The 21,227-nt window shown below is 37.3% G+C and overlaps 1 protein-coding gene across 1 annotated transcript in view; it reads right to left on the bottom strand.

Annotated features, from left to right (window-relative positions):
- The window catches only part of LOC149147567 (PRA1 family protein A1-like), a 161,086-nt gene that overhangs the window by 72,955 nt on the left and 66,904 nt on the right, over positions 1 to 21,227 (bottom strand). The window contains exons 4-7 of the mRNA XM_089439298.1: positions 7,020 to 7,106; positions 6,841 to 6,932; positions 6,577 to 6,648; positions 6,337 to 6,478 (exon numbers count right to left, since the gene is read on the bottom strand). Of these exons, the coding sequence (XP_089295424.1) occupies positions 6,375 to 6,478; positions 6,577 to 6,648; positions 6,841 to 6,932; positions 7,020 to 7,106 (355 nt within the window). The 3' untranslated portion in view covers positions 6,337 to 6,374. The remainder of the gene's footprint in view (positions 1 to 6,336; positions 6,479 to 6,576; positions 6,649 to 6,840; positions 6,933 to 7,019; positions 7,107 to 21,227) is intronic.

Genomic DNA, 21,227 nt, shown 5'->3' with positions numbered 1-21,227 from the left:
TTCCTCGATTCTTGGCAGAATTTGATGAAGATGGCAAGGAGGGTCCCCCAAGCTCAATGAAACCTGGGATAGAAGCATATTTGTCCCCCAACGAGTACCCATCAGAGAATAGCGAGAAAGCACTTGTTATAGGTGCAATTTTCCAATTTTTTGCTCAAACCCCATCTGGAAGGTCGATCCTCATGGGGGTTAAAAAGGACATTTTGGTTCGGGATTTGAAAAGGGAGATCCATAACAAATCCGTTATTCCAAAGGAGTCACAAAGTTTGACCTATGTTGGTATATCTATGCAGGATGACCAGCAGCTACAGGACTATGGCATAGAATGGAACTCCACAATCATCATTAACTTGAGGTTGCGGAGGGGGGTCGCCTGGACCAATCCATGGATCTACTTCATTCAAAGACACCCTTAAAGGAAAATCTGATGCATTAGGTAAATCTGAACAAACTCTCAACATTCCTAGGCCCTATATTGTGAAACAAATAAATCAAATCCTGATAATGACTATAGATCTATCAGAGACAACTAACCTCCGTACAACCTATCAATTCCAAGCATTCATTTGCAGGTCTAATGGTTTCTGGCTAAAACCTGTGGATCTGTTTCAATGGATTTTTTTCGACTTGGACAGCGAATTGCGAGGTTCACCTATGCTCCAAGGGTTTCTTCATAGTAAAGTTTTAATCATCGAATATCAAAGTTTATGTTTTACAATAGGATCCATGGTTCTGGGGCAACGCAGGACTGTTTATCACCCCTGGCTCCCAGCATTTGATGCCAACTCAAAGGTGGTTTCCTAAATGTCAGTCTGGGTAAGATTGCATAATTTACCCTTTCATTTCTCGCATCCAAAAGTTCTAGAAGGATTTGTAATAGGATGGGGAGATATACCAAGACGGATACACAATGAACAGAAGAAGCAATATATACTTTTTCCAAAATTTGTGTAGAGGTAGACCTTAGCAAAGGACTCCCTGATCATATTCTTCTGATGCACAACAATCAGTGCTGGAATCAGTTCTTAGATTATGAGAATACGGCATTCAGGTGTTGCTTTTATCTACAAACTGGACATTTACAAACCTCATGTCCTTTGGTAAAGAAAGATCCTAGGAAGAAAAAGAAACCAGCTAAGAAGCCTAAGAGATGGCAATTCCCAACACAACAACCCGACGAAGAAGAGGAAGAGGATCCCATAATTGAGGAAAACCTAAACCCACAAGCACCTTCAACAAATGAAGGAACTAACCAAGAAGGAATCATGGCAGTAAGTTCGCAAAATCCAAGTGCAAAAGGAAATCTAGGCCAAGCCACGCAGATAGAGAAGGAAATTGGAGGATTCAAACGTTCTTATTCATCTGACAGCTCAGACTCAGACAAGGAACAGCTGAGAAAAACAGAAGAGAACCAGCTAATCATTGTAACATCCACTCCTGACCAAGGAGGATGTCGAAAAGTTGAGAAGAAGAAGGGTAGAAAAGGGTGACTAAGTTTTTTTTCTTAGTCCCATGTTCTCCCTTCTGCCTGGTTTCGGTTTTTGGGCACCACCTATTGTCTGGCTTTGCCACGGCAGATTCATGTAACTTTTGTTTTTTTGTTTTCTTTCTTCTCTTTGGGCATTGGCTGAAAGGTTGATTTAAAGAAATGATTTCAGGCATTTGCAAAATGTAATTTTGTTACTTGATATTCAGGATGAATAAAATTATGATTTTTTCTTTGGAAAAACAAAAAACATCAATTTGGTGAACTCGTAAATATGTCGGATCATTAACTTTTGGTTATATTCAATGCTTTATTATTATGTTAAATGTGCTATATTGTAAAAAGGACTTAGCAATAATTTATTAATAGATTTATCACTATATTGAGTTGGAGCATTATAGTCAAAAAGGTCTAAGTAATACAAAGAAAATTGCCCTAGCACTTTACTCTCTCTCTCTCTCCCTCTCTCTCGATCTCGATATATATATATATATATATATATATATATATATATATATATATATATATCACCCACGATACCCCAGGAAAAATACATCTGTCCCCTCAAAAACTTGGAGGTGCACTCTGGCCATCCCTAGAACTTGCATCCCCTCATCCCAACTACTCCCCCATCCCAGAAACTAGTGCAACATAGGTGTTGACCACTACGTGTCAACTGTCCATAGCAGTACACCCCCTTTTTCGCAAAAGGGATAGTGCTTGATCAACGTGTCCGTGCCATTCGACTATCATCATCAGCCCGATCATGTTATGTTGTAAACCCAGTCTGCATGTGTAAATTGTAAATAATATTAGCAAATCTGAGTCATGTATGTAAATTGTCTAGGCAAACCTAATTTTCTAGTGATAATATACGTTCCGGAAGGTTTTTTATCTCACCAATCCATGATCGGCAGAGTTTTCCTTCAGCCTAACCCCAAAGCTGGAATGGATTTTGTCATTAAAATCTTAGGGGACTCCTAGTGTACTTGGTCGAGTCTATGTAAAAGTAATTTGGAAATAACTCTAATTATTTGGTTAGGTTATTACAAATTGCTTGATCTGCTATATTTTAGTTGTGTCGCAGAACTGGGTGGTCTGTGAGGGTTTATGTCAAATGGGTTTTCACCCTTGAGATGTAAAATTGTAAAAGTCATGATGTAAAGTGTCTTGAGGGTTAGAAAATGTTTTAATCCCCTCATAAGTCCTAAGTCCTAGGTCCTAGGTGATTTTTCCGAAGGGCTAAGTTCGAGGATCCAAAAATAAAAAATAAAACAATAAAAAATAAAAGATATAAATAATAATAATAATAATAAATTTTAAAAAATAAAAAATAAAAAATAAAAAAAAAAAAAGATAATAATAATAATAATAATAAGTCACAAATTTTGAGAAAATAAATGCAAAGTTTTAATTTTTTAATATATTAAAATGCATTTAAAATTTCAACGGATGAGATTAAAAAGAATTTTGATCCTCATCGACGGTCGAAATTAGTTTGACATGGATCACTCGAACTAGCCGTTGGGAAATTTTCCTTTAAATAAGGTGTCAGGGGTCATTTGAGATCAGATTGGATCTGAGAGTCTGGTGCTAAAGAAAGCTCTCTTGTAGTCATTTTTTGTGCAATAAAGAAAGACTTTAGGGTTGAAAATCTTGTTGGTGTTACTCTTCTGGAAATGTTGTAAGATTGTTTTACTTTTCTGCATAATTTTATTTTCAGCCATTGATGATAATGAAGATTGATCTAAGCACAGGTATCTTGTCTGATCTCTGGGGTTTGAATGATAGTTTAGATTTTGAAATATAATGGCAGGTATCTCCATTTGATCTGGATTTCACTCTTGTTTTCTCCATCTATGTTAATGGTTGATTTTAAGCTGTGCAGGAAATCCTTTTATTTAGATTACCGGCATTCGGGGAAGTTCTCTGCTGAACCAGCCAACTCCCGAATTGCGTTTTCTGAAAGAGCCCAGCGACTCTTTGATCTCGGGCTTATCATTCGAAATTTTTTTTTTTTTTTAATGAATGCATGAAGGGTTTTCTGAAGTATCTCACATTAAATTTAAATTCTAAAAATATCACTATGGATTATTGACAAATATGGCTACTTAAGAGTCAAAAATCTGTAAATATTGTAAATTTTTCGCTGGTTTTAGGGTTTTCAGTTTTGTTTCTTGCACATTTTACTTCTGAGTATTCGGTTTTTTGCAGGTTGCAAGAAAACATTTTATCTGAAGCCAGATCTAGGCCCTGGAGGGTAAGATCTAGCCTCAGCATTATTTTTCACGGATAATCTTCTGCGGATTTTCAAATTTTATGAGGGAATTTGATTGTTTATCAAAGTTGTTTTGTTGCTCAGGGTTTATTTTTATTTGCAGAGAAATTTCAAAATTTTTTAGGGGGCTGCGGCCTTGCCTTGCGTCCTCCGCTCCTGAGCAACGTGCCCACGCTATCCCTGTCCTCACTCATCTCTGTGTTTCTGATTCTTCTTCATCTCACCCCCTGTGACATTCCTCTAATTGCTGCTGCATTTACATTCCAGCTCCCTCATGCAGCGCCAACGTTTCCAATCCCTCTGCGTTCTGCTACCTGCATTTCCCATTTTTACGGCCAACATCCATCTACGCTGCTCGTCAACCCTCCTTTGCCATCTGTGTGTGATTCCTTTATTCCTGCACGCAGAACTGAAGATCTACCTTGCTACTCACGCTTCCATGTGCAGCAAATCAACTCCCCTCAGCTCCATCGTGCAGTGCTCCATCACGCAGCTGCCTCATCCACTCACCTGTACGCTTCCTCACGCAACAAAAAACACTTCAAATTTTTTTATCGTTGCTCCCTCATTGTTGTCCAAGCCTGCAATCTGCATTCCCTCGCTGCCCACGTTGTTGTGGCTTCTCCACGCTGCCTTGCCAGCCCTCATACAGCTCTTCTCCGACCATTTCATTCTCATCTCTGCCCATCAAATTTCTCACGCACAGGCCTGCAGCGAAAAGATATTCAATATCCTTTTTTTTATTGTGTATGTAAGGTTAGGATAGTGAGGTTAGTTAGCGTATATCAAAAAAAATTGAAAATAAAAATCGATTTTCATTTTTAGATTAGCTGTTAGTTCAAGTTAGTTTTGTTTTATTTATTTTTATAAATCAAAAATCGCAAAAAAACAAAAATTTCGATTTTGAATTTCTTTTATGTTTATTTGATTTGGGTTAGCTTAGGCGTTAGCTTTTTTTTTTTATAAAATATCAAAGTTTTATTATTTAGATATTAATTTTTAGTTTGTTTATTTAAGTTATATGTATATTAAGCTTAGGTATTTTATATAAAAATTTAAAATTTTCATAAAAAACAAAAAAGTTAAAAAGGAGTTAGTTTTTTTAGGCTCTATTTAAATTTATATTTAGATTTATTTTATTAAACTTTGATTTTAAATAATATTTAAAAAATAAATAAAAAGGCATAATTTTTTTTTAGGTTTTCTTTTATTTAGTTTTAGAATTAAATTTTAGATCTAGATTAGATTAATATTTGATTTTTTTAAGTTAGTTTTTTGTCTTAGTTTATTTTCTTTTTCATTTAGTTTAGTTTAGTGTTAATAATTTTAGATTTCATTTACTTTAATTTTTGCTTAGTTTAGTTTTATTTAAAAACATAAAAATTAACTAAAAATTGAAAATTGTTTTGGTGTCTTTTGTTCCACTTCTCTATAGTTAAATGTGCTTAAATGTTTATCTAAAGTTAGCTATCTGAAAGTGGTGAATCATTTTATGAATTGGTTAGCATTTAAATTTTGTGGTTATTTAAAGCATTTGATTTTCTAAAGTTTAATTGCTGGGTCATCGTTAAAGCATTGTGAATTTACTGGATATCTTGCATTGCTTGGGTTATTTGATAAATGATTGTTAATGATGGAATTACAAAGTTCATGTTTCTGGAGCATTTAATAAATAATCATTTAATCATTAACTCCATAAAGCACTAGTATATTAATTTCTAAATCAATCAAGTGCTAAATTGTCTTGCTGTGTCTCCCAACCCAACTGGTCCACAGTTGGTCTTCCTTTATCCTATAGGGTCTACCCCGCTTAGACTCGAGAGACGGCTTAAATGGAGAGATCGGGGATCAGGGTGACAGCCCCCGGTCTGAGCGATGTCGTGACAATCCGTGTGTCAACAATAGGTTTTAACTGGTTTGCAAGAACCTGAGACATATTGCTCTCATGCACATATATTAGCAATATCACAACTTTTAATAAAGCCCTAGCCCTATTAATAAGTTACAATGAAATTGTATCTTGACAGATTTTCTAGTCAATACATAATACAATCATCTTTACTCAGCCTCAGAGAAATTTGTCTTTATGCAACTCTGTCCTGTTGTAACTCAGTACAAAGAAAACAGGGGCAGTCACATGATTTCAATCATATTCAACATAGGATGAGAAACCAATACAGTGAAGCTCAAAATGAAACTACTAAATGTTTTAGCATGTCAATCCAAATCTTTGAGAACTTCATCAAAACAAATACTTACAATGGACCCAGGATAAACAACTTGATATAATACCATCAAACCTATCATAACATGCTAAGCATCTGGCCAGTAACCTCATCCTTATCCAGGTCTGTAATCATGGTAAAGTTTTTGGTCTACTGCATCACGCATAGGGGACTTATCATTCTTAAGATATGCATAGTCAACATCCTGTGAATTTTATAAAGTCTGGGAAAGCTTAAGGTCCAGCCTCACACAGGCGCACACACATATATATGCTGTGTCAAGATCTAAATTTGTCATGGGCCTTCTTAGCCTAGAATAGCAATAAAGGTATATGCATAACACTCACAGTGAGTAAGCTCGCCATTTCATTTCACTTGGTCTGCCTTACAAATCACTATAGTTTCGCCACACTGCCCGAAATTCTTCACGGAAAGTATTCAGTCGAGCTTTGAGATTTGGAGTACGGAAACTTGCATGGAGGAGGGTAGCTGCCAAAAAATATTCCAACATTTAGCAATAGGCAATAACCAAGCCGTAACACAATCAAAATTTGCAATGTGATAATATACAGATTTTAGAGGCTCACATAGAAGGCCTAGTAGTAACGCCCAAAGAACCGTTAGGAGACCACAAGACGCAAACCACACCAAAGCACTAGCTGCACACAATTTCAGCAATAGTCATCATTTCCAAACTAATAATGAGATCTTATCATTATAAAAATGCAAATTCAGGACTGTCCAGGATCTGTACGGAAATTAACATTGTAAAATAGAAACCCTACCAACAGATGTTTAAGCATAGCTCAACAGACTACTTAACATATAAAGCGCATTAACATAATTCCTACCTGAGGAAAATAGCAAAACAAACATCCAACGCGGTTGACCACAAATATGAATTGCCCTTGTCCTCTTGACTGGACGTCCTCGAATTACTGGCCTGCAAATAGGGTCAATTAAGATCATAAGAAGACTATTTCTGCAATACTTTCCCAGAAGTTTGTCCCAAACAAACAGTATGACTTACGTGACTGGTGGTCGCATCTTTGCCGCCAGTTGTGGAGAAACTTTCCTTACTGTTCTTGTTAACTTCTCATTAAAAGTAATTGCAAAGCTACACAAAGCAAATACATCCAATCAATACCATCCTCTCTCCAAGAACATTCAATTAAGATGATGCAGTCACTATACAAAAGCACATCTCTAGTTCTTTGCAAGTCATGGATCTATCCAGAAATGGCATAAACTGAAGCAATCTATGACATGTTCAAAGTTCAAACACAGTACAGAGAACAGGGAAATCAATGCATTGAATAAACAGGAACATCTATAATGGAGGTCCCTAAAGACCACAAAAACAAATTCATAGACCTGACAGAAAACAGGAGTATCTAATTAACCAATAACATTGCTAACAGCCATTTATGAACTATGCAATCACAAATATTGAATATAGACCTACTTTCAAAGATCAGAAATATTCTAGTAACACGTAGCAATCAATGAAAACAATAAACCTGCAGTAGCTTAGACTCAATCGTAATTTTATAATGCGGAGGCTGCCGTTGCAGCAACTATATCGGCAATGTTTGCAGAATTAACACAAACAAACGGTTCCAAACATGTGTTAGGAATAAATATATATAAAAAATAATACAAATAATGTAAATAACAATAAAAATGATTAATGATTAATTAACTAATAATTAGCAGTGAAGAGGTATGTCTCTAAGGACATTACCGTTTGTGAAGAGGTGCCTGCCAATAGGGTATATAAGCAGGCCCTCACTCTCATTTGTAATCATCTCACTTGTATTCAAATATCTTTATATACAATTACTTGTCCTGCAATGGATGTATTTGTCTTCGAAGTATTCTGAAGATTACTACTGCGTATACGAACTTTGTTCATTACATTGGTATCAGAGCATCCCTTTGAGTATACGAACTTTGTTCGTTACAACATGACTCGTTGAATGTTAACCAAAATGGAATTATTTCAGAGTTTAATAGAGAAAAATATTTTATGGAGAAAATGCAAAATATTTTTGTAATGAAAGACCATGAGAGATCTCAAACTGTGCTTATATAGGAGTGTTGATTACAGGAGTTATTTGCATGTGTCCTTCACTTGGCTGCTCAGCTGGTAGTTGATACATTTTTCATTTAATATTTGTGGTTTGGAGTGTCCAATCACTCTGTCGAGGTCAATGCAATGCACTGATAAAAGTGATGCTGATTACAACACCATAAAGTCATACCTCATTGGTTTCCTCTTGGAGATTTCACTATTATTTAATCAAACTGCTGACAGAAATTTAGAAATAATTATGTTTCATATAACTTTATAGACACAAATATTCATAAAACTTTCAGTGTGGTACAAAGATACACAATTACCCGACTGCTTATTAGCCTATCTATATATAGAACTATAAGACCTGCCACTCTCCAACAAATACATTCAATTTAAAGAAAATTAGCTGAAGTATGTTACAAGGAATGTTAAGCAATATGAATAGAAAATGTCTCCCATCAAAACTCGAAATAAATCTGAAAACCGCAAAGGATGTCCTATGTCCTTCATCCTTAAAATCAAGCTCAAAAGCACAAAGTATGTGCCATGCAATGACCTTAAAATAATACATAACGAATGGTAGACAGACATCCCCTATAAATGTTATGTATTGTAAGATCCACTAAATGACTACATCTAAAATCCCAATACATTTGAATTAACCAAGAAGCACTCACATAGCAATTTGATTAAAATTTTAAATATCTTCCACAGTTTGTGGGAATAGTTTTGATGGCTGTCATCATATCGATATTCATCGTATCATCCTGTCCATCAAAAATTCCGTTCATGTGTAACAAATTTTGGCATTATTATCACTCAAGAAAGTAAATTCAAAAATTACTTTAAATAGTAAAACTGTTAAAAGGATATTTTACAAATAACTTAATTGTAAGGACTACCCACACTTCTTTAACCCATCCAACCCCCCACCCACCCACCTTCTTCCCTGAAATATCCAGATGGATAGCAGCACAACCATTAACCACAGTTCTTAACTTTTGTGGGACTGAGACCTCTAGGTGGCCACAAATATATAATAGTGACTCTAGCTTTGCTACTACATATCAGATGTTGATCGCAAATAAACAATTTCCAGACTTCCACCTTCAGGATGCGCTCTTGTGATACTAGTGGACCAAGCTAATTTGTGAAGCACACTACAGTCAGTTGGCAGAGCACTTCAGTGTAGAGAAGACAATAGCAGTACTTCAAAAGTACTTCTACTGGCCAAAACTTCGACAAGAAAGCCTTGGGAATCATTCTCCATGGATAACATGTCGAGTTAACACTCCACATGGCATACTAATGATTGTGCGTTTGTGGTTGTCAATTGATTATCTAAGATGGCCATCCTAGCACTGTGCAACAAGAGTATCATAGCCGAGGCCATTGTTAAACTCTTCTTTTGAGCATGTTTGGGTTCATTTTGGGCTACCATTGACCATTGTTTCAAACGACATAGCAAGTTCCTTGGTACCTATTGGTACAGCTTATGGTCTCTAATGGATACCAAGTTGACCAAATTGACCGCCTTTCATCCCCAAACAAATGGACAAACAAAATTGGTAAATAGGATGATTATGCATATCTTGCACATGTACAACTCCAAGCACCTATGAACATGGGATGAAAACCTTCCATATGTTCAGCATAGCTCACTCTAATGAAGTAATCATTAGAAGAGATGTTAAATTTGATGAGAATCTCTTGGCCTGCGAGCCTAAATCGACAGTTGTTCCATCTTCGGCCCGCAAGCCATCTTCAACATTTGTGCCACATTCTCTTCCTATTTTGGTTTCTGCTTCAAATGATGACACTAAGGATGAAAATCCACCTACCACTGCTCACCTTCCTCCAAAGGAATCCATTGAACATGAACTTGCACGAGTACCACAACTTCTTCAATGGTTCCATTCCAAATGTGAATGCAGTTGGTGATCTTGCCAGTGATCCTACAAATCAATGTCGTCCTCGTTCGTAGTTCTAGCAAGCCTCCTCTCTTTTGGCTCAAGTTTTAGAGACTCATGATCCGAAAAGTATTTTCAGAATCTTCAAGCCATCCAAATTGGGAAACAAAAATGAATGAAGAAAATATTTCCTTGATGGCAAACGATACTTGGGAGCTTGTGCCTCTTCAAAAGGAAGAAAACTTGTCAAATGTAAATGGGTATACAAAACTAAGTATGCATCAGATGAAAATGATGAAAGATATAAAGCCCAATTAGTTGTTGAAGGACTAGGTCAAGTTGAAGGAATTGACTAAAATGAAACCTTTGTCGTTGTCATCAGAATGAATTCCAACTGCCTTGTTCTAGCCCTAGTTGCCTCACATGGATGGGAGGTCCATCAAATGGATGTTAAACCTACTCTCTTGCATGGGGATCTACAAGAAGAAATCTACATGGTATAACCTCTTGGCTATGTTCAGAGTGAGACCAACCTTGTTTGTCACCCTAAGAAATCTCTCTATGGTCATGAACAAGTTCCTCGAGCTTTCTATGCAAAAATGGATAGCTTTCTTCTTGACATCAGCTTCTTTGGGGGTCATTCTAACCCCAATGTCTACGACAAGAAAGTAGGAAGCCATTTCATAATCCTTGTTCTCTATGTTGATGACCTTATCCTTGTTGAGAAATCTAGGGCAATTAGATTAGTTAATTTCTCTTACTTTGATAACTGCTTGTGATGTATTTTTATTTTACTTGATTAACTTCTTCTTTCCTTTATTATCATTAGTGTTCTCTATCATCAAACAACTTCTAAATCATAAAGAGTAATGAGACAATAGGACACAAGATGTAGGTGATCAGCCAGGGCCAAAACCTCTCCAACTAAGAGGAAAATGTGAAATTTTCTAAACCCAGAATCCATACTGCAACAAACTGATGTTACTTCTCCTACTTGTTAAACCATACAAGTTATTTACTATGTTCTACGATAAATATCAAAGTGAATAAAACTGCAGCATTCACTATTTAAAATAATATGCTGAAACAAGAAATTGAACAAGAAAACGATACAACACAATGGCACAGTTATTTTTGGACAAATGTCCCTGGAAAAACCTAATGCGAGAAAACTAGTGCAACAGTTCTGATGGTTTTTATTATTAAGCAGCAGTTATTTCTAAATACAAGCTCTGGATACCTTGTTGGCTATCCAGTACAGAGAATATCACTTGGCAGAAGAAATTAGTGAGATTACCTCACTCTACACTGCAAGTCCCGTCTGATCCGGTACCTGAACCAATGAGTCCCCAACTAGCGTCACCGCATTTGAGGAACCGTGTCACCTCTCTGCTGGATCGATTTGCTCTCAGGAGCTTCGACTTCATCCCTCCCAGCTCAAAACATCAAACCCCTAGAAAAATCTCAGACTTCTGCTTGGAAGGCACTGCGCTGCTCAATGTGAGCCCTTCCTGGCTCTGCATCAACCTCACTGGGCACTGCGTTGCTCTGCATGAACCCTTCCTGGCTCTGTGTCACCCTCACTGGGCACTGCACTGCCTCCTCTACATCTTTCTCTGCCTCTCTACTGCGTATTCTTGGCTCAGGAGAAGATTCTCCAACCAAAACTATCTTTGCCCCTCTCTACGTGATCACCATGAAATCACTATGCTGCTCTAACCTCAGCAATTCTATCTGAATGAGCAACTCTTTATGTGTCTTCTCCAAGTGCCCATCAAGCCTTCTCTTATAATCCTCTATTGATCAATCAACGGCCCAGATTAGATTCTAATCAATGGCTAGGATCATATTGACTTGATCTCCGCCTTCTTCTAGAAGTTACACCCACAGTTTAGATTAATACCCATTAATTATTTTAATTTCCTAAGTTTAGACTTAGGGTCCCATAAAAAATAATTAATTATTTTAATAACACTCTCTCTAGGTGAAATTTCCCAAAACGATTTCTGGGTATTGGAGAATGCATGTGTCTAAGCCTCCCTGCAAATTTTGGGACTTAGAACACATCCGATGTACCAGAAATCAACAAAAAACCCATCAGAATTCTTCTCTTCTTAAAGAACTTCAATTGACGAATTCCAAGACCCATGACCCTTGACCAAGACCCTCCAAGACCAAGTCAACTTTTTCCTTCTTGAACAGCATCCATCAACAAACTTTGACCTTCCAACAACTTTGACCCCAGCAACATTTTTTGCAACTTTGACCTAACAACTTCACAACTTCGACCTAGAAGCAACTTCATAGTTTCGACCTTGCAGCTTCACAACTTCGACCATGCAGCTTCACAGCTTCGACCTTGTAGCATCACAACTTCGATGCAGCTTCACAGCTTCGATGCAGCTTCACAGCTTCAACCTTGCAGCCTCGATGCAGCTTCAGAATTTTGTCTTGCCCAGTAACTGTAGAAAAGAGAGAGAGAGAGAAAGGCTCAAAACTTCAAACTTGTCCTTCTTCTCCTTCTTCGTCCTTTTCCAGCATCTATCTTGAGGAGATCGAACTTGCTTGAGTGAGTGTGCAAATGAAGTCGAATTCCTTCTTATTTATAGGCTTGTGAGGGGTACGAATTGTTATATTAAGGCTGACTATTTATTTGTGGTAGCATTGGATGTGCTCTAGCCATGAAAATTGGTGGAGAGGCTAAAGCACATGAGATCTCCAAGACCCAAAAATGGTTTGGGGAAATTCCACCCGGTTGGAGAGATATTAAAATAATTAATATTTTTAATGGGGTTCCTAAGTTTAAACTTAGGAAAATTAAAATATTAATGGGTATTAATATAAAACTGGGTGAGAATGTTCTAAATGACATGGATCAAGCCAAATCTAATCTTAGTCGTTGATTAGAGACTTAATCTCGATCGTTGAAGACTCAACAAGAAAAGTATAAGAGGAGGCTTGAGGGTCAGTTGGAGATACACCAAGATTGATCAGTCAGTTCGATTTTCTGGAGCGGGGCTTGCTGAGAAAATTCGAACAAGTGATATGTTGCAGCGAGGGGAAGTGAGTACACAGTAGAGAGGTAGGGATAGTGCCTATGGGTCAGCGCAGTGACTGAAGAGGCTGACACAGAGGCAGCTAAAGACTGTGCAGAGGCTGAGGGTCCTGCATGGGTTACGCAGAAACCCAGAGAGCTGACGCAGAGGGCCAGAGTGCTAACGAAGAGGGCCAGAGGATTGACGTAGAGGCTTCAGGGGCTGATCTGAAGCTAGCAGGGCTGACACAAAGCCAAGAGGAAGCACCGAAGGAATTTTGTGGGGCAGACTAGAGCTGAGAGGTTAAATATATGTCTCTGAGAAGAGGTATTACTGTCGTGTAACAATCTCTGTTGGGTGAGCCATTTCGACACCCTAGTTGTACTCAAGAAATTTGCATAATAATAAAACCCTCAGAACTGTTGCACCAGTTTTCCCGCATTGGGTTTTTCCGAAGACGATTGTCCAAAAATAACAGTGTCCCTTGTGTGTTTGTCTCAGTGTTTTCAGTTGTTGATCTGTATATGAGTTAAGCCTGCATTTGTGTTTATTTTCAGTATATATATTTATAAATAACTTGTTAATGGAATAAACAAGTAGGAGAAATAAACCAGATAATGCAGTAGGGATTTCTAACGTGTCAGACTTAGAAATTTCAACACCGACTTGTCCCTTCATGTAAGCCAACTTGATCTTTGTGGCATGATGAGGTCTTGGAGGGTCTTTTGACTCTATTTTGACTCAATGATTTTTTCTTTATAATATATAACATGCCCAAATGGATCTTTAATACATGACAATCACTCAATTGACTTTATAACAAACCTAGAAATACTCAATGGGTGCTTGACCTAAACATAAATTTCCCTTGAGCATGAAGCCCGTGCCACAAGAACACAAATAATAAAATTATTTTTCTCTTTTCATTAAATACCTAAAATCACAATTACATATTTCGTTATGAAAATTGAACCTAGTTAGATATTTCAACACTCCCTCTTAACTAGGGAGGTATTCATAATCCATACAAGGTACTTGGACATTCGCAATCTGAAGAATTCTCATAAGAAGAGTCAGATTGGTAACCCAACTATATAGCATCATATCATCTAGCATTGTCACATAGCAAGGCCTTGACTAACAGCTCTATCTCTCCACAAGATCAGAGCACAATGCTGGCAAGACTTATAGACACCATCATCATTGTCTCTTTCGGAACATACCCCACCCGAGTTCTCAAAGTATGTTCCATCAGGACTACTCTTATCTTGGATTCTCAGTGCTCAAAGAATATCGGTCCTTTATGAATACTCTTATCTTGGATGCCCTACCACATCCTCAAATAGTATCAGATCCCAAATGCTTATCCAATCCTCCATTCTTTCTTCCAAAGTGAAGATAAGAATGATATGTCCATCTCTCCTCATGGCCTTCACTAAGACTTATAGTTGTTAGTCCTAGTCTAGTGCATGACACGTGAAGTAGAGAACCATATCTGTCACTCCCTCTTCTCCAGGGATGACCAACACATTCCATAAAAGAATGTACCCAAGCTCCCTCTTAATCAGGGACTTGCTTCTAGCAGCTCTCTAGATGGAGATCATGGGACAACCAGTTGCTTGTAGAACTCCCTCTTTCGATGTCATGAATTTCTTCTTTGTTATGGATCCTACATCTTTTGCGACTTCTTTGTAGGGCATCGACCATCCATCACTTTCATTCGTGAATCATGTCAGATATGTCATCCTTTCTTTCATCGAAAAGTGACCCAATAGTCCATAGCTTACCTTTCCTTCATACCTTGCTACCTTCTTCACGTCATGTTTCCTTCAACATCTTTCATCTGTGAGCTCTTCCTTTGGTAGCCTTGCATTACCCCATCCAGATATTGTTCAAAAATCAAGAATGAACATGAAATCAAACTTACCTTTGTGATGGTCTTCTCATTATGACATATGCTTGTTGTCACATCAACATCCTGCATACATATTGACATATCTCCAAGATATACAATGTCAAGGATCACCTTTTTCAAACTGCATCAGAGACTTCATACCTTTTCCATGGAGATGTCACAGTCAATCCTTCTAGTCTTCAGATGTTGATTTCCTTTTCTGTGTGACCATAGTTGCATCTTTCATGATCTCTCCTTACTTTCTTCACATATTGCTTCTCATGAACTTCCATTCATAGTTCCTTGAGTGCCTGTCCTTGAGTGCCAACTTTCTATGGTCACTACTATTCTGGAACAAATTTGCCAGTGCTTGCCACATTGCATATGGAATCCCTTTCCTGTGGAGATTTGAGACAATATGGTCTCGTACTCCCTCCAATATGATCCTCCTCGCCTTGGCTACATACTTCTTCCATTCTACTAGATCCTTAGCATCATATTTTGTTGGTTTCGGAATAACATTATCAATGAATTCCTTCAACCCATTGTCCTCCAGTACTACCTCCATGCGGGTCCTTCCATGAAACATAGTTCGAGCTTCCCTCAAGGCCATACTCGAGCCTTAGTTCATTAAAAGCCATCTTCTCAGTCTTGAAGAAAACCTGCAACACTAATCTTTAAATTCGAATCTCCTAAAATGACAACTTCGAAATCTCTACTCTACAGTGATTCTACCGTCAATACCATGTAGAAATTAATGTGTAGATTCAATATTGCTCATGAAATTTGCTAAATCACAAGACTTGAAGCTACTCTATTAATCTGCGGAAGTTAATTCACCATTTAGAAGAAGAAACATAGACATGCAAAAGGAAACATCACACATGCACAAAGATTTATCTAGGGGAAAACAACTACTCAAAACTCCTTACTATCTATAATGCATTAATCAGATAATAGAGATGAGATACATATGTTTACTCAAGCCTGAGCACACCCTACAAGTGTATAGTCTATCCCTCTGCCTTACTGATGGAACCTAGCCAGCACTTAGCCAATTTTCAAGCCCTCCAATCCCCTATTTCCTTGTGTTGCTCCCTTGAGAAATTGCCCCTATTTTTTAGGAATTTCCCACCATAGAATTGCGCAATTGCCTTAGGCCCTTCCTCTAACTGCATGCACCACCTATACACATTGGAATATCCTACAACTGATAGTGCACTTCCTTGGAATCTCCATCTCAACTAGGTAACTCAAATTCTCTGCATGCAACAATTATTTTGGGTTGATTGATCAGTTAACTAGTTGATCACTAAGTGTGGTTAAAGTTCCACTTCCACAACTTGACCTCCACTAGTTCTTCTGACAATTAGAACTAGTTAAACTGACAATAACTCAAATTAACTGAAATAGATTGTTACAAATTAGCAATCAAACATAATGAACTGAACTCAAGCTTCCCCAACCCGAATTCACTAAGTGACAAGTGCCATGTCACCTCAATTAACTACCTCCAAGATTTTTGTTGAAATAGAAATTTGAAATTTCTCTAGTTTGACGAAGGCAAAGTCGAACTGAAATTTTCTTGCTGCATTTTCAACAATCTAAAATCTAGATGTTCTTCTTCTCTTCTCCTACTCTTTCCCACTCCTCCCTCATTTTATTGCAGGCAAAAATCTCAACCTGCAACAAACATTATGGGTATATGGCTTAGTCTTATCTTGTTTGTTCCATTTTTTACTATGATGATGGTGTTGGGAAGTAGAAGAACAAGAAATGATGAAGATGATGAAGAAGTGGGTAGTGGTGGAGGATACCCTGAAAAAGAGGAGTACCAAGAGGTAGAGGAGGAGGATAATGGAAGTGCAAATGATGGAAAGAAAATCAATGTAGACCAAACACCCTTGTTGAAATAAGTCACAAGGCTTGGGGGGAAGGGGGTGGAACCACTAGATTTGTATGCCCCCATTGCAATGCCACTTACACAGGTTCATATACCTGTGCCAGAAAGCATCTATGTGGAAAAATGGCATGGGATGGGATTAACCAAATAGGAATCAAAACCTATGCAAATGTGTCAATACAACAAAGAACCAATTATATAAGGGGAGGAGGAAGCACAATACCAAACAAAAAGATCAAATGCTAAACATGACACCACTAGCACAAATAGAGTCACTGTAAGAACTCCATCAACATCCACCCATGGTAGTGGATTTGCAACCATCGGCACAGACATCCCTTTACGACATAAAACAATATCATAACTGCTTGACCGAGGCTATAGGGATGACGTGAATACAAAAAAAAAACCGGCTTCTCTATACAAGTGGTATACCATTCAATGTTCTTCGCTCACCCTATTGGCATGAAATGGTTGTCACCATCAATGAAGCCCTAAAGAATACAAGAGCCCTGGTTATGACAAAGCTAGAACCATGGAAATTGATCGAGAAAAAGCCAAAATAAAAAATGATTTGGGTATAAATTCACAAATTCTTGGAATGAATATGGGGTATTCATTGTATCTAACGAAATGAATATGGGGTATTCATTGATAAATGTTCTTGGTGTGTCTACTATTGGTGCAATCTTCTTTTCATCTCCTGACTACTCAGATAAGTTTAAGATCGGCATCAACATTGCAAAACCATTAATTCAAACAATTGAAAGTATTGGGCCATACAATGTCATCCAAGTCATCACTGATAATGCTTCTAATTGTAAGGCAATGGGAGCAATTATTGAGGATAGATACCCCAACATATTTTGGTCAAGGTATTTGGTTCACACAATAAACCTTTTGACGCATGATATTATTAAGATAAAGGAACCTCAATACAAATGGACTGGTTTATTGTACAAGGAAGGCAAGAAAATGATAAGATTCATTACCAGTCATAGCAATACCCGTGGCCTCTTCCATAGTCACTCAAGATTGGAGCTATTGAAGATAGCAAAGACTAGATGACTAGATTTGCTAGCTATTACCTCACCCTCACGTGCCTTTTGAAGGTAGAGAGGCATTGGCTAGCATGGTATCAATTAAATCATGGCAGATATTAAAGGGAGGATTTTCAAGAGGTGGAGGAAATCGTTCTTGATAGTCAGTATTGGACAAGTGTGGAAAGTTTTACAATTCACCAAGCCCATTTATAACCTAAGTCACATGACACGTCCTCCAAGGTCCCGTGTCCCGTATTTTACGTGCCAGACACGAAAACGGCCCTAAAACGTGTCAAAAAAGTTTTTCATCGTGTCCTGTAAAATGTAAAACGTATTTGCCGGATTTCATCGTGTCCTGTATCTAGAAAACGCATATTCCGTTGATAGAAAACGTTGCCTGCATAAGCTGCAATTTTTTTTGAAAGAAACAAATAATTTTTGAGTGGGGCAGCTTAATGATCAAGTCTAGGCCCTAGTATTGATATGCTATTCATGGTAATGTTAAATTCTTAAAGTAAAAGTGACATTCTCCTTAATCTTCATTTTCATCCTTTTACTTAAATTTTTAACATTACCATGAAATGACTCAGGATGTTTGAGAGTGGTTCCGACCTCATTGGATTTCATATGGAGAAAGTAGAATTTTAGATTTCATTCAAAATGCAGCAGACTTATCAGTTTTTCAGGATTTCAGGATTGGGAGATTGTAATATTTCCAGGTGACACCACCTGCCCGAGCTACCCCTGCAACCAATAGAGGATGTGATCTACCTCCTATAGCTCCTACTTCTAGGTCTTCAGTGTCTAGAGCATAGCAAACTCCACTGCCAACTCCACCAGCACCAGCATCTACATCTAGAGGGAAAGGGAAAGCTGTGGCATTTTCTCGCGAGAGGGGCAGAGGAAATCAATAGGATTAGACTTTAGTTATTTTCTTATGTGCTTGTAAGTTGTACATGAACAATGAACATTGAATATTCAAAAATCAAGACCAAGCATATCACATTCTAATTTCTAAATAGTAAATTTTGATTCTATTTATTTTTTTAAAGTGAACTATGAACTTTGAGAAGTAATTATATTTTAATTTGATTAGATAAGCTGCAACCTACAATTTAATATGGATAAAAAACTATATTTCGGTATATATATATATATATATATATATATATAATGTGTCCCCCGTGTCCTGTTTCCAAGTCACTGCGTTTCGTATTGAATACTCGTATTTACGTGTCCTCTGTGTCTCGTGTCCTCGTGTCATGTGACTTAGTTTATAACATGATTCATAGTTGGAAATATTGAGAGGGGGGTGAATCAGTATTTCACCTGAATTAGTTAATTCTTTTAATCTTCACAGAGCATTAATTAACATTAGCATCAGATAAAACATAAATCAACAACACCATTCAACAATGCACAATATCAGAGACAGTAGACACAAGATGTTTAGGTGGAAACTGTTGAGAAATCAATATGCTAGTAGACTAGGCTTGATTCCTCTTACTTGATAATTACTTGTGAATGTTTGTTGGCTTTTATTTCTTTTCTTATTTTTTCTTCATCAAAATTACCAAAATATAGAGCACATGAAGATCACAAAAGACAAAGAACACAAAGATGTAGGCTCCAAGCCAGGGCAAAAACCCACAAGGGGGAAACCTAAACAAATCGTCTTCTTATAGAATCATATCAAAGTGAGATATCCAAGACCATGACCAAGACTGCCACAAAGACCCAAGTCAACCCTCCTTCAAATCTTCTCCAACCAAACCAAAGTCAACAAAAATCAATTGGTCAAACCTTGTCAAATCTGATCAAAACACAAATTTGGACCTGCAATTTTGCAGAGTTTCCCCAGCACCTTCACACACATGAACATAAACAAGCCAAGAAATGTGAGTTTTCTCTCTCCTTTGAATTCTATTCTCACTCCTTTGACGTCGTTATCTTCTTCTATTCGAGATAGAAATTGATGTATGAGTTTAGTGAGTGAATGAGGTCGAAGTGTCTTCCATTTATAGTTTTCCAAGAAGTCAAATAGGTGCCTCTTCAAGGCCGACTTGGTCTTGTGAATGACAAATTGACTTTTTTATTCTTTTGGACTAAAAATAAAATAATTTTCTTTTCCATACAAGGAGTCCAAATAGGACATTGAATTAAATACATCTCTTTGACTCATAATAAATTTTCTTTTGACTCAATAAACCCTAAAAGCATGAAGAACATGCTTTGACAAGAAATAAAAATAATAATGATCATAATAAATGAATATAATAATTACATTAATAGTACATTAGAATTCCATTATGAAGATCGACACTAGTAACATTTTCAATAAACCACTGAATGCTTCTTAATATTTGTCTTCAATATTTTACATCAATTAGGAAGCTCCAACTTCCAAGATTTTCAGCTCCAACTGAAAGGACACTCCAATGCCATAGTTTACAGGATCCAACCTAAAGAATGCTCCAACACCCTATTTACCAGCACCAACTAGAAGGACGCTCCAACGCCCTCTGCAAGCTCCAAACTGCCCTAGCACCACCCTACCACCCTAATCAGCGGAAAAACCACATTTCATATATTTTCAAACTGGATCCCCTTCTGCTCAATATCAAAATTATATGTTGTTAAATTTCTTGGAGAATCAAGTAGGGCAACTATTAAAACAATTCTCCTTATCCTTTATAAAAGTTTGTGAACTTATGTTATCTTCTTTTTATTCTTTATTAGATTATTTTCATCAAACAAGTATCAAGAGCACTAACCGTGAAGATCATAAAAGACAATGGACACAAAATATAGGCTCCAAACAAGAGCAAAAACCCTTCAAGGGGAAAACCCAGAAAGAATCCCTTCTCTTCTTATAGAATTTGATCAAATGAGAAATCCAGGACCCCAAGACCAAAGTCAAGACCTCCTCCAAGAACCACATCAACCCTCCAAGGATCTCTTCCAAACAAGACAAAAGTCTCCTCAAGTCAACGTAGTCAAACTCTTCCAAAGAGAGTCAAACCTTAGATTTTGGCCCTTGCAACAGAGGTTTTAGCCTCCCTGCAATAGAATTTTGGACTTGCAATTATGTTTGCAAATTCGGCCATCTGCAATCCTGAAATTTTCGCACGTGTGAAATCTTTTAGGGCATATTTTCTTGATTTTGACCTTTCCTTCTTTTCTTCTCTTCTCGATATTCTGAGAAACACTCCCTGATTCCCGTCATATGCCATGAAGCTCCACTGTCTATATACCATACTTCTGATGATGTAGCACTAGTCATACACGCCACTTCTTCTTTCAGCCTGGAAGCCAACATAGAGAAATCGAAATCTCTTTCTCTTGTGCAATCTTCTGAAAATCTATGTGAGTC

The sequence above is a fragment of the Pinus tabuliformis genome, chromosome 9, assembly GCF_031772625.1.
Source record: "Pinus tabuliformis cultivar Carrire ecotype Pingquan chromosome 9, CPIR1, whole genome shotgun sequence".
Lineage (NCBI taxonomy): Eukaryota > Viridiplantae > Streptophyta > Pinopsida > Pinales > Pinaceae > Pinus > Pinus tabuliformis.
This window is presented reverse-complemented; position numbering and strand designations above follow the sequence as displayed.